A 13,739-nucleotide genomic window follows, 5' to 3' on the forward strand; every position below is an offset into this window, starting at 1 on the left:
CAGAACTGGACACAGTACTCCATCTACTCACTGGTGCTGAGTAGAGCGGAAGAATCACCTCCTTCATTTTGCCAAAGATGCATCCATTGATGCACGCCAGAGTATTATTCACCCTACTGGCTACAGCATCACACTGCCAGCTCATATTCATACTGTGGTCTATTATTACCCCCAGGTCAACCCCTTGCTGTGCCCCTTGCTGGCACCTAAGGGTCAACATTTTGTCTTCTTCCATTCCCTAGCCCCTTGCACATGGAAAAGGACAGTCAGGAGTGCATCTCACACACCTGAAGCTGAACCTTAAGTCCCTCACTTGGCTGCACAGTTTTCTTTGGACACTTCTCCCGTGGGGAGACATCACTGGCATTGCAATCTAGCTTTATGCTGCCATACCTGCTTGGGACCCCTACTATTCCCATTCACAGAAGGAACACAAGGCCCCACAGGGCACAGTCAGCAACCCAGACATCATTCTCATGTCTCCATTTTCAATGCTTAGAGATTTGATCTCAAGAAAGTGCTTGGAGTAGGTGCTGATAATTTGGAAATATTCTATCCTGGGCTTTGGCGGCAGCATATTCCAGGAGATAGCTGTTGGCACTGAGGTTTCCTCTCTGAATGTGGCACAGGTGCTATGCTCTGTGGCAGGCCATGGCAGGAACCAGCAGCAGTCTCTGGCAAGGGTTAACTGGTTCTGACTCGTGGGGGAGGGGGCAAGAGGAAAGGGATGCAGCTATGTTCTGCGCAATTAAAGGAAATGCTGAGAGACAAAGTCTATGCAGAAAGGGAGGTGCAGAGCCCTTCACTCATTTGTCCGGGGACTGAGTGAGAGAAGCGGAGGAGCTGATAGGAGCTGCAATGGACATGGTAGGTGTTGCTACTTCATGGGGACATGGCTGCCTTTACTGGGGTGGATCTGCACAAAGAGCAGCCCAGCCATACAGGCTGCTCACAAACCTGTTTCCTTTGCTCAAGCCATTGATGAGAACAGGGCAGTGCTAGGTGCAGTGCCTCCCACAGATTGTTGAGGGTGGGAAATTTCCTGGGAAACCCCAGAACACAACACGGCCTAGGTAGCAATGGAAGAATGTGCTGGCTGCCCTCAAAGTGCTCCCCCAGTGCCCTGCACTGAGCACCAGCACAGGGCATATTGGCCTATTTCTGTGCCCACAAGGAGGGATGATTATAGTATGCATGGGGGAACAGGGAATTCTTTGATGTGCCAAATTAGCTGAGAATCACCCAGTTTAAACAACACTGCTGGTGAGTGGTCAGAGGAGAGCTTTCCCCCACTGCTGGTCCAGCTGTAATAAGCCCAGTCATGTGGATCTGGAAATCTGTCACTAGCATCCTCATTGGCATCCACATACCCTTCCCATCAGTCAGAAATTCCTGAGTGAAAGCAGGGGCCAAAGGTACAATACACATGGAGAAGTTCCCCTGTTTGTCTTTCTGCCCCCTGCTCACTCCCTTCCCTTTATTTCTACCTTCCCACCAGAGCTTATGGAATCAAATGGCTTTGTTCTCTCTCCCCACTCCTCCATTCACCTGGGAGGGGGTTATTAGGAGCCTCTGCCATCTGTAGCAGCAGACCCTGTAATGGGCATGGATCTAGGGAGAGTGGGTGAGATGGGCAGGGGAGCTGAAGACAGCATGATTTAATGTCTCGCTGGTAGCCAAGCATGAATATGAAGTATATCAGCCTCAGGAGATTGCCAGAAAGAATCAGCCAACAATATGCATCCATAAGTAACCAGAGTTTTGAGGACCAAAAAACACTGAACCTTCCCTCCTCTCCCCCTCACCAAACCCCTAATCAGCTAAAGCTTCCTCTTTCTCAGCTCCTTGAGCAAAAGTGTGGTTCAGCCACTGCTATTAAAGTGCCACAGTATATGGGGGTATTGGTTGTAGCTGTGTTGGTCTAAGGACATAGGCGACAAGGTTCTTTGGGTAAATGTGATATATTTTATTACACCAGTTAATTAGTTGGAAAAAATTGTTCTTTTCAAGCTTTTGGGCACAAACACCCTTCTTCAGATATAGGGAGAGTCTGCTAGTGTTTTGTGGTCACCTGCATGGAATAGAAGATATTATGCAGAATACAGGTCTATGAAAATGCAAATGTGTAGCAATGAGAAGCAGAGGCCATGGGAGACAATAGGGATGAAACAGGTAGATGTGGGGGAGGGGGAATGCTGACCCCACCAAAAATCTGTCAAAGACAATATACCCAATTACCTGTGCATGCACACTTCTCACAAGACAACCACTCTCCAATCTCTCAGTTGCAATCCTCAAAGGGCATTTACAAAACACCCTTCATAGATGAACCCATGAACATTAATTAATAAATCTACTGGATACAAAAAATTATGGACTAAATATAAACATTGAATTTATGGCACATTATAACCTGTATGCCATTCAGTAAGCCCAGGGAACCTCTCTACATTTTACCAGATACATTTTATCACCAGCTCAACATTTTCCCCTCCCCACACCATTCTCATACCTGTTGTTTCCCATGACCTCTGATCCTTACTGCCACACATTTCCAACTATTTGAGTTGGTCTAATAAAAAATACTGGATTTACGCAAAGAACATTGTCTGCCACATATTTGCATTTTCATAGACCTGTATTTTGTATATTGGCTTCTGTTCCATCCAAGGGAGCACAAAACACCAGCAGACTCTCCCTATGCCTGAAGAAAGGTGTCTGTACTTGAAAGCTTGCAAAGAACAATTTCCCCAACTATTTAGTTGGTCTAATAAAAGATATCACATCTACCCAAAGAACTTTGACAGCATATGGAGGAAGAAGGCCTGGGGTTTGGTAATGGTTTAACCAGGTAGGAAGGCAAGTTGGTCACATAATGCATTACAGCATTGTTCCTGCTATACTCAGCCCACATGCTGGCACTGGTGTCCTAGAAGTCACAAAGTACTCAGCATCTCCTAATCTCCTTTTACTGACACTCAGGAAATGCCTAAATGCATGTCCTGGTCCCAGTACAGATAGGAGAAATGGAAGCTGAGGAAGCCTGTTCACAAGTTCCTGCCATCTCATACAACCCTTCCCATCTGTGTGCACCCAGCTGGGTGCAAGATGCTTCTTTCCACATTGACACTCACTTTGTTCATACAGATGTAAACATCTGCATAAGGTGTGTGGGGAATCATATCCTGAAGGGTGTGTATATGGTTCAGTCCAGGTCTTACAAGTGGTTGGGACTGTAGCTGTGACCAGTACCCATGACTTTAGACATGAAAATATTTTTTGTTGAAAAGCAACCTGCTTTCAAAAATAGCGTTTTTGTCCTGCAAAATTGAAAACCATTTTTTTCTTTGAAATATTGCCTTTTTTTAAAAAAGAAAAAAGAAAAAAAAAAGAAAGAAAGAAATGCTTGATGGATCCTGCAAGTAGGAATTTCATCTGGTTTCTGGTTTACTTTCATGCTTAGCTTCTCCATGCTTGACTCTTCCGTGCCTGCTCTTCACATTTGTTGTTGACCTTTGCACCTTGTGGCTTAGTTCTGTTCACCCACCGTCATTTGCTGGAGCTGGTTTGCATGTGCTGGAGTCCCTCTTCTGGGGCCTGTGTTGATTAGTCAGTCACCCCCAGAGCTTGTGAGAGAAATTGTGGGGGGCTCAGTACATTATGGTATCACCCTCTCCCCACCCACCCCCACATACACTCCCATTTGAGTAACAGAAAATAGAGTAATTCTCAGCTGAATTCATAACTTACGTAATATATATTTTAGATACTTCTATTTTATTTACACACAAGTTACTTGCATTTTATTTTATCAATTTTACTCATTATATTTTGATATCTATTAATAAAGAAAATTCTCATTTGGGGGGGCAAGCTTGGGGGCCTGATACAACTGTGTCCCCATTCCCCACCTCCCATAGGCCCTGGTCATCACATGGCACCTTTTTCTCCATTGTTATTTCCTTTTGTGAACAAGTGAGAAATGAGTTTTGTCCACAGAACATTAAAAAAAATTGGATGGTTCGGGGGGAACCTACCTAGCTGAAAGCTCATTAGAAGGAAAGGATTTCAGAACTCTCACATCTTGTCTGGCATCTGGATCAACCATAGTTGGGATGCCATGATTTGCAATTCAGTTTATAAGCTGCCTGGCCAAGCTGCTTTTTTCTTTTCCTACCTTCTTGCCTGTCACAATGAAGGTGATGACCTCTCCTTCACCCTTCCTTTCTGCAGACCATACTCCTCCACCTTAATGGGTTGCTTTTCCCCTGTGTCCTGCCTCTGCTCATGTTGAATAAGGAGTGTCCTGTCATGGCAGCTTAAAGCTCTCAGTTTTATTCAGTTCCATGACAGTTACTGCATTGCTTGGCTGAGGAGAGTTCTCAGGTACACTTGGCTGTTGTTCAGAATTACCAATATGCATGTGCTTCAGGTAATTTATTAACAAAACTTGCTTCCCTACCTACACTAGCCAATAAGATTCCATGCCACACCACTCTTTGCTGTCTACTGCACCAGTTAGCAAACTGTAGTGGAGTCATGTTGCTTAATCTGATCAGTTGCCTAAAATTCCCCCTGTCCTTTCTCCCCTCTCAGAGGCTGGTATCTTCTGCCTTCTTGGAGTCTGCATTTTATTTGCAATGTCAATGTAAATGAAAAGGCAGGAGCAGTCCAGTGTAGCCAGTAGTGTGTGCACTGGCCCAGTACAATGCACAGGGTTGGGGGTGAGGAGGTGCTATTGTGCCACCCTGGTGTGACATCCCAGCAGGCTAATGTTCCTATGTTCTTCTGATTCCAGGGCACTGCCATAGGATTCAACTCAAGTCAAAGATCTTGGAGCTGTGGCTGGAACAGTGCCCGACTCTTGTGCTTCATTGCCATTAGCTGGGGTAAGCCTTCCTGTGGTTCTTCCCTGGCTGTGGGGAGATCTGCTTTGGCAGGTTCTGCTGGCCTTTATTTATGGGAAGGTTTAGGAAGGGAAGTGTGGCTATTGTGACACCACCCATCACACCCCCTAAGACTGCCTGGGGCCACTCTAGCATGGCACCTGACATTTTGCAGCCAGATTTGCTGGAATACAACATTTTATTTTGCTCATACTTCCCATCATGGGCAATTGATGCCTCCTGTGTCTAGGGGGGCACTTGCAGAAGCCAGCGGCAGTGACGGGGCTGGGGCTGGCAAGCACATGCAGAAGCTGCTGGCAGTGCCAGTGGTGGGGAGGGTGCTGGCAAGCACCCACAGAAGCCACCAGTGGCAGCAGTGAGTGATGGCCTTGTCAGGGGGGCACATGCCCCCTGTGCCCCCCGCCCACCAGTTGCCTATGCTTCCCATGCTGGGGTACTTAAAGCAGGACTTCTAAATCCATGTGTAGGGAATTAAATTGTCTCCCTTCTTGCCCCTTGTCTTTGTTCTTTACCCCTGTGGGACCCCAGAAACTGAGGTAGAGAGTCACTAACAACTACCTACCAAATATAACCCCATGCCCAAACTGGAGGGAGCCAGATGCTTCTACATTACTTACAATGGTAGTGGCCTATACACAGTTCCTTTCAGCTCCCAGTCACCCAGCTGGTCAGAAACCTCCCCATGGTCTCCCCTCCGAAAGGGTCTTACCTGGGTCTACTCCTCACCTCTAGCATCATGCCTGCCATAGAAGAGCCTCTACTCCATTTCCAGCATCATCTCTTGCTGTAGGGAGAATATTAATGGAGAAAGGGCTTGCTTGTGTTTGTTGGCACATGCTTGTACTGTGAAAATACAAAAAGGCTTTCTTCCCAGAGCTGCGATAACTGTGCTGTCAGGCAAAACCCCACCAAAGTAGGGCCCTGCTTTGTTGCAAAAGGGCACAGATTGTGCAGTGACTAGGCAACCTGAGCTCTGAAGCCTGGCAGTTACTACCTCTCCCTTGAGAATGGTACAGCTGGAAGCAGCTGTATTCCTCTCCTGTACCTCCCCTACCTGCTGTGGAACAGTGGTATAAGGGGCTCCTTGAGCACCTGGCATGGGGGTGGGGGCAGTGGTGAGGGTATGCCACCCACAGGAGACTGGGACAGGGGTGATGAGGTGAGAAGCACTATTCTGTTTACCCCACTCACCACCAAGATACACTTTTTGGTGTAGCTCCTGTGGCCAAGCAGAGGCAGTGCAAGGCTTCCCCTGCCACTGCAAAGGCTTGTGGAGGGTCAGAGGAAAGCAGGAAGAGAGGGGAGCACCGTTCCTCTTGCTTCACTCCCCCTACCCCGCAGATGCACTACTTCATGCAGCCCTGCTTTGCCCAGCTCCTATGGCAGACATGGGCAGTTCAGCACTCCTTCTGCAGGTTTCAGATGGGATATAAGGAAAAACTTCACAGTTCATGTGATCGGACTCTAGAATAGACTCCCAGCTGGAGTGGTGCAGGCACCTACCCTGGAGATCTTCAAAAGGAGACTGGATGCACACCTGCCTGGGGTTATTTGACCCCAGCAGTCTTTCCCGCCCAGAGCAGGGGGGCTGGACCTGATGCTGTCATGAGGTCCCTTCCTGCCCTAAACTTCTGTGAATCTGTGTGAAACAGAGACTCCTGGCAAGGGGAATTCTGGCACCCCCTCACAGTCAGTGCCTGCGGTGTGTGCCCCCTTTCACCCTGCCCTAGTTATGCTACTGTTGTGGAGAAAGGAAAGTTTTTCTTTCAGGATGCTTCTATACTCCTCCCATGTTCAGATGTGGTTGTAGACATGCTGGTGCTTTTTGCATGGGCTGGGCTGCACATGTTGATCCAGATCTTGTCTTCAGTTCACAGCTCTCCTGAGAGGTATTTTTCATGAGGAAATTAGGTGTAAACTGTAGCAAGTGTTCTCTTAACAGGAACATGCTTTATCCTAGCTAGGGCCAGTTTCAGCTGATGTAAATCAATATAATTACACAAACCTCAAGAGATCAATATTGATATGCACTAGGCAAGGATCTGACTCTTGCTGCCTAAAAGTGGCTTTTCCTTAGGAAGAAGCAGCAAAAGAAAAAGAAAACTGTTATTGGGCAAGCTGGTTTTGCATCTTCTAAGAATCACTTTCATCCATGACCTACCAGTGTGGCATGGCCTACGCTGAAAAATCTTCATTGTCTCTTTGGTCCCTGGAATGAATACAGGACCTGGGAAAAGTTGCATGCCTGAATCCTTTTCCAAAGCACTTGCTGAACCAGACTCCCATTTCCGCTAGTTCTCATATGTTCTGCTTACTTTTTCATTCACTTATAAACATCATGCTCCCAGGTTCCAGCTGGAACCCAAGAGAAAGAGCTGTAAGAGGCCTGTGGGGTTTTGTGAACCTCAGAAGGCCCAGTATCATTATGGTTGTCATTAAACAAGCAGGCAACATTCCAGATCCCAAACTGAATCCTTTCTGTGTCTTGTGTCAACAAAGCTGAGGTCTGAATCTCCTGGGGAGAAGACCTGTGAGATTTCAGATCCTGCTTTTTCTTGAGCTACACATACCACCCAAACAGTTGTTTGAAACCTGTGGTTCTGACTTTTTCACTTTCAGAGCCCTCACTGACAGATATGTAGAGAGTCTTAAGCACAGAATGAGCAATCAGAGAAATGGAAAAATGATCAAGCTCTTTCAGTGCAAACCAGGTTCATGTACAAATAACAGGATGCATTCTGTTAACTGCTCTCTCCTCTGCATCTAGCAGTGCATTCTCAAATGGAGGACCATTTCCAGACAATCTTTACATGGCAGGAGAGAGGGCTAGAAATTTAGTTAGTTGGAAAGTTTCCCTCAAATTATTTTTCAAGAAAAATGCAGTTTCCATGAAAATTCCTATGGCAAAATTCAGATTTTTGCCACATTTTTTAATTTAGAAAACTGAAGTAAAATATTTTGTTTCAAACCAGCTTGATGCAAATCCAAACACTTGGGTTTGTTGAACTGAAATGTTCCACTTTGAATCAGTTTGATCATACTCTGTCCAAGGTGCCATGATGTCTCAGGGGAGCTACAGTAAGGGTGCTTCATGCTCACATTTTCTCCAGGGAGTCTGGCTTCTTGCAGGTTTCATCTTCCACGATGCACCACAGCCTTCTCACTGATGGAGCAGCATGGTACATCACGTGAGTCACTTGATTGTAGAAACAGCTTGGGAAAGATAGACCAGCCACAAATTCTGTTCCACTGGGGAATAGAAATGGGGTTCCTGAACTTTAGTTCCCATGAGACATTGCAATACCATAGGCAGTAGCAGCTTAACATTGAACTGATTTTGTATTTCTGAACCAATTTTTCAAGACTTCTTATTTTCTGAATAATTTCAATATGACTGTCTTTTGGAACAAAACTAATGGCATTTCCTGTGTAGTATTGGTTTTTGGGTTGGGAGGGGTTGGATTTTTGGGGGTGGGTTGTTTGTTTTTTGGTTTTTGCTGAGCAACATAGAGAAGTAAAAAACCCTGAAATGATATTAAGACCTCTGAACTTGATATGTTCCCTGAATTGGATGCCACAGATGAAGGCAAGTCAGTGTACTTTATTATTTAAGATGGGGTGGGCAACCTGCAGCATGCAGCACAAGTGACATGGACAGCCTCTGTGTGTGACACATAGCGGATCAGAGAGGAGGCAAGTAGTACAATGACAGAGAGCATAGAGCTAAAACAGAACTGCAGATCAGGTGGGCAGCAAAGCTCAGGGAGCAGAAAACAGAGCAGCAGATCAAGCAGGGGGATGGCATCAGCATGACACTTGCAAGGGCACAAGGCTTAGTTTATGGCTTGCCTGCCCAAAAGTTTGGCCCCCACTGATTTAAGATATTATCCAACCACAAAACTATTTTCATGTAGTTTATTGTGATCAAGACCACACTGGTGGTAGTGATGTCTTGAGTTAATTAAGTAACGATGAGAACTAACAAAAATACATGCTGTGTTTTTCAGTTAAGTCATCTTCAGTTCTATGCCAAGTTTCAAGCTAGATTTCCGGTTCTTTTTTTTTTCTTCCTGCTCATGTGTAAGCTTTGCCAACTTCTTCCTTTTGTAAAACTTGATTTTTCAAACATTCACTTTTATGAAACCTATCAAAATGCCTTGTGGCTTCAATAAGTTGATACCTGAAACCACTCCCAGATCCAAAGAACTTCAGTCCTTGAGAATATTCAGATGCACTTCTGGAATCAAACATTGTCTCTAGTCGCTAGATAAAGCTGCAAAGGGAAATTGTAATTACATAACTGTGCACATTTTTGCTGCCCTCCGAAAGTCATTTGTAAAGGAATGTTTTAAGGAAATTTCTTTAATTCCTTCCTCCCCTGCCACTTTAAAGCTACAAAGTATGTCTCGGCTTGGAACAATCTGAACATCAGGGGTGGGGAGTTGTCCTAGGCTCCTTAAGGATTTTAACAATTAGGATTTTATACCAGTTTAATTTTTTTATCCTGGACAAATTCATACCACTTCTCCATGATGCCAGGCAATACCAGAGTGCAATGAGCTGCATCCCTTCCAGACACACAACTTTTTGATCTGGAAAGAGAATAACCAGCTTCATGGGTTGTTGCAAGTGCATGAATAAGCTCCGCTGAGAGGCAAAGCCAACTGGTGCATACACAAAACCCCTCTAAATTGGTGACCCCAAGCCAGGAATACTCCTTCCAGTGTGGGCAAGCTCCCAAGCCAGAAGTCATTTAGCTACTTCAATGCAGTGCTACAATCCTAGGATTGTACAGGAGCAGTATTTTCCTGGTTCAGGCTATCATAAGTTAAGCAGCTTTGCTCCCTGGGAAATCCTTTTGGTACTTTCCAATCAGCTGAAGCCTTGTACAATAACATCAGCATGAGATCCGCTCTCTGAAGCATTGCAATGAGTTTTCTGATATCTGAGATGCCTCCTTTCAGGAGACTTTCATTGAACCAGGAAGTATCAACAGGAGTTAAGTATAGGAATGGTGAGGCCTGGGAGTGTTGGATTCTCTTAGCACTAGAGGGGAGATAACCAGAATATTTTCATGTGGGCTAAACCACATATGTGCACATATAGCATTTGTGTTAGGAACACCTGAACTGCTTTGGCTGAAACCTTTCAAAGAAAGACAGAACTAATTTGGCCTGAAACATGAGAAGTTTTGGCCCAATGACTTATAGTTTGACAAAGTTATATGCAACTGGAAACATGATCTTATGGTGGGAAGTTTCACAGTGGATCATGCTGGTTAAACCTTCAGAAAATAATTTGGGGCTCTTCACTGATAACCTAATAGTGTTCCTGCCACTGCAAAATTTCCAATTTTGTCTGTTTTTGTCTCCAGCAGTGCTTGTGACTCAGGTGGAAGTGGACGCCTGGACGTACCATTATACTGACCATAACTACATATGGGAAGACGCCAGGAAATATTGTCAAACTTATTTCACTGACCTCGTGGCAATCCAGAACAAAGCAGAAATTGAGTATCTTGACGGAGCCTTATCTCGCAGTAGTACCTACTACTGGATTGGGATACGGAAGATAAAAGGCATCTGGACCTGGGTTGGGACCAATAAACCCCTGACGAAAGAGGCTGAGAACTGGGCTGAAAAAGAGCCTAATAATAAAGGATCCAGCCAAGATTGTGTAGAGATATACATCAAGAGGGACAAGGAGGCTGGGAAATGGAATGATGAGCGCTGCAATAAGAAAAAGAGGGCACTGTGTTACAGAGGTAACAACCATATAAATAGGACAGCTTGAAACAGCTAATTAGCCTACTCTTCCCAGTCAAGTTGCTCCAACCCTCACCTCAGGGTTAGTCTGTCTCCATTACCCATTCAATCTTTGACCTGAAGGAGTTAATTAGGGTTCTCTGGTGATAGGCATTTGTGACACCCACCCATGTCTGGTAAGGGCAGGCCTACGTCCCCTGTGCTCATCACCCTGAAAGCAGCTGCTCATCTTGGTCCTCTCTATGCCCCCACCCTGTTTCTCCAAGTCACTCTTATCCTAAGTTTTTTCCTCATAAATGGTGGTACAGAGAGCAAGAAGCTGAAGCAGGCCTTGGGCACTGAATCACTCTTGCTTTGACCTTAGCATTCATTTTGTCCCAAAGCCCCCTTTGCCCATTGAGGTACCTGTGTCTTGGCAACACTTGGAGCCTGTGTTCTCACTCACCTGTTGGAGACAAAACAGAGTCTTCATGCTTAATCTAAACCTCAGGCAGCGCTATCTGAAGTAGCTATGTCAAAAGAAAGAACTTTGGATCCAGTCTATTTCAGGCCAAGCAGCTGCTGCTTCCACAAAACGTAGTTACCTCTGGAGCACCAAAATGATCTTGCAGGGCCAGAGCCTAAGCCCACCAGAGCCAGCAGGAGTCTTTCCATTGACTTTAGAGGACTTAGCAAGGGGTCCATCATGAGTGAGCATAGTCAGGATGGAACGCATGAGTCCAGACAGTCAGTTTTGGGGCTGATGGATCCCTGGGAGCTGAACTGTGGTGCTGGGTCTCAGCTGTGAGGTGGAACCTAACCCAGCTCTATCTTTGCAGCCTCTTGCAAACCTTTCTCCTGTAGCCAGCAAGGCGAGTGTGTGGAGACCATTGGGAACTACACCTGTGACTGCTACCCTGGCTTCTACGGGCCTGAATGTGAATTTGGTGAGTGCAGCCAGACCCTGGGCTGAGGGCTGATGAAAGAGGGAACCCTGGGGTGGCAGGTATTATAGTTGCTGTACTGGGATCATTCATTTTTGTCATGGCAGGGAAAAAGACATATCTTCATTTCCGTATTTCATACAGAAAGATTGTGGGGCAATGGCCTGAGCACCCATGAGCCACCAAGGGGAACAGTCTGATGGGGCCAGCACCTTCCCAAAGCACCTGACCGCTCCACCTTATAAAAGTCTCCTGTCCCAGCTCAAGCCCCAGAAGCAAGAGCCAGAGCAATTTGTCCTCCTGAGGAGCAGGGCCATATTCCCATTCCTCTGTCAGTCTGGAGGAGGCACTGTTGAGCAGCATGAACCACCACTGTCCCTGTTAGGGGCTAAGCATGCCGTCCCCGTGGGTTTGTGTCTCCATGTTAGGCTGTATATGCAACATCTCCCTAAGCAGGAGACCAAAGCCAGGTCTCTTACCTAGCAGGTACAGGGGCCCTCAGCCTCTGTCCAGCTACCAGACATGGCCTCTGGCAAGGCTTGGGATTTGGGAAACCTCTTCAGGCAGGTGTGCTTAAAATAACCACAAATGAGCTAGTTGAATTGTGTCTTCTGTTTAGTTGTAACATGCCAAGAACTTGACCCTGGGCAAATGCTCATGGACTGCAGCCACCCCTTGGGGAATTTTAGCTATAACTCCACCTGCAAGTTCCACTGCAAGGAGGGCTTTGAACGACAGGGGATGGACGTGCTGCAGTGCTTGGCTTCAGGACACTGGTCAGAAGAGACTCCGGAGTGTACAGGTAGGAACATACTAGTGTGAAAACGGGGCTTCCCAGTCCCCAAAGAAAAGAGCTCATGCTGCATTTGGGCTGAGATTCACTGATCCTGCAAGGCTGAGTTCCCCAAATGCCTCTGAAGTTCATAAGGAATTGGGCAAATCTCCACCCCCAGGCTCTACAGCCCAGGCTAAAATTAGTATCTAATACTGTTTCCCATGCAGCAATGAAAGTGCTGTTTTGACCTAGAGACCTATCTAATCTCTCCATCTGTTTGGGGTTTATACAATCCTGAATGACTTACCAGCTTATCTGAACAATTTATCAGTTTGCTACTTGTTTTTGTATGCTCTGGCTGACTTTATCCTCCCATGGGTTGTTAGTTTTAGCTCTTTAGTTCCATCCTGACTATGCTCACTCTGTGTAATCATTTTCTGCCACCTCCAGCCAGCAGAGATTGCTGTGGGCTGTGAACATACCACTGGGCAGAGGGTTAGCTGAGGCTGTCAGGGAGGGTAAACTGGCGGGTACTTTGCATTCACCTCAAAGCTATCTGTTCCCACAAAGCTCTGTACCTTCCCTCCACAGAGCAGAACTGTGCTCAAAGTCCTGCCTGTCATAGTCAGCCCATCTTCTTTTGTTTGTTGCTCCCCCTCACCAAGCGTTCACTTGCTCTTCAAGGTCCTCAATCTGCAAAGGCCAGGACATGTTTCCACAAAAACTGGACAAGGAAGCCATGGAGAAGCAAATGCTGCTGCTGGGGCTGAGGACCTCCTAAGGAGCTCCACCACTTACCCCTAGAGAGTAACAACAGCAGGCCAGGCAGAAAATCCTGTTTTTGTAATAGGCTGATGTAGCCATTACTTTCTCTTGTGGCTTCCAGCTCTGCACCTAGCTTATATCCTACCTTTTGGGAAATGGCTCCAGGGTCTGGATAAAAGGCCTTTAGCAGTCAAGAAAGAAGGGGACCTATGCCTTTGCTGCACAGTTAGAGCACAGAGTGTCTTTGTGCCTTCAAAGGACCACATGGCATGCATTTACCTAATGTAGGTACAAGATGGGGCATCTGCCAGGCATACCTAAAAGAGGCAGTAGGAGACCTTCTACTTCCATCTTCAAACATACTGAGTTTTTAATCCAGTTCATCAAGCTGTTGCCTTTGGAAATGTAACCAGCACAAACCCAGTGCTAGGAAGGAAAGCTTGATGCTAGTCACCAGATGTTCACAGGGCTGAGCTTTGGTCTGTGCAAAATTGTATTCAAAGACCCCTGAGTACTGGGGGAGACCCTAGACCAAGAACATCCCCGAAAAGGGTAATCCCTTTGTATCCCAGAGCAGCTTAAGCTTTTGGCTATCGGCAACATA

General features: G+C 46.2%; 1 protein-coding gene across 4 annotated transcripts in view; it reads left to right on the forward strand.

Annotated features, from left to right (window-relative positions):
* The first annotated feature begins 792 nt into the window (after nucleotides 1-792).
* LOC149863940 (P-selectin-like) overlaps nucleotides 793-13,739 on the forward strand; it is a 41,700-nt gene continuing 28,753 nt past the window's right edge. For 3 of the 4 annotated variants that reach the window (XM_090048957.1, XM_090048958.1, XM_090048961.1), the window contains exons 1-5: nucleotides 793-867; nucleotides 4,799-4,889; nucleotides 10,282-10,671; nucleotides 11,491-11,598; nucleotides 12,215-12,397. In XM_090048957.1, coding sequence (XP_089905083.1) covers nucleotides 859-867; nucleotides 4,799-4,889; nucleotides 10,282-10,671; nucleotides 11,491-11,598; nucleotides 12,215-12,397 — 781 coding nt within the window. In that variant the 5' untranslated portion in view covers nucleotides 793-858. The remainder of the gene's footprint in view (nucleotides 868-4,798; nucleotides 4,890-10,281; nucleotides 10,672-11,490; nucleotides 11,599-12,214; nucleotides 12,398-13,739) is intronic. The other variant, XM_090048960.1, reaches the window with a different exon arrangement.

The sequence above is a fragment of the Crocodylus siamensis genome, chromosome 5, assembly GCF_052110815.1.
Source record: "Crocodylus siamensis isolate JL-2025a chromosome 5, ASM5211081v1, whole genome shotgun sequence".
Lineage (NCBI taxonomy): Eukaryota > Metazoa > Chordata > Crocodylia > Crocodylidae > Crocodylus > Crocodylus siamensis.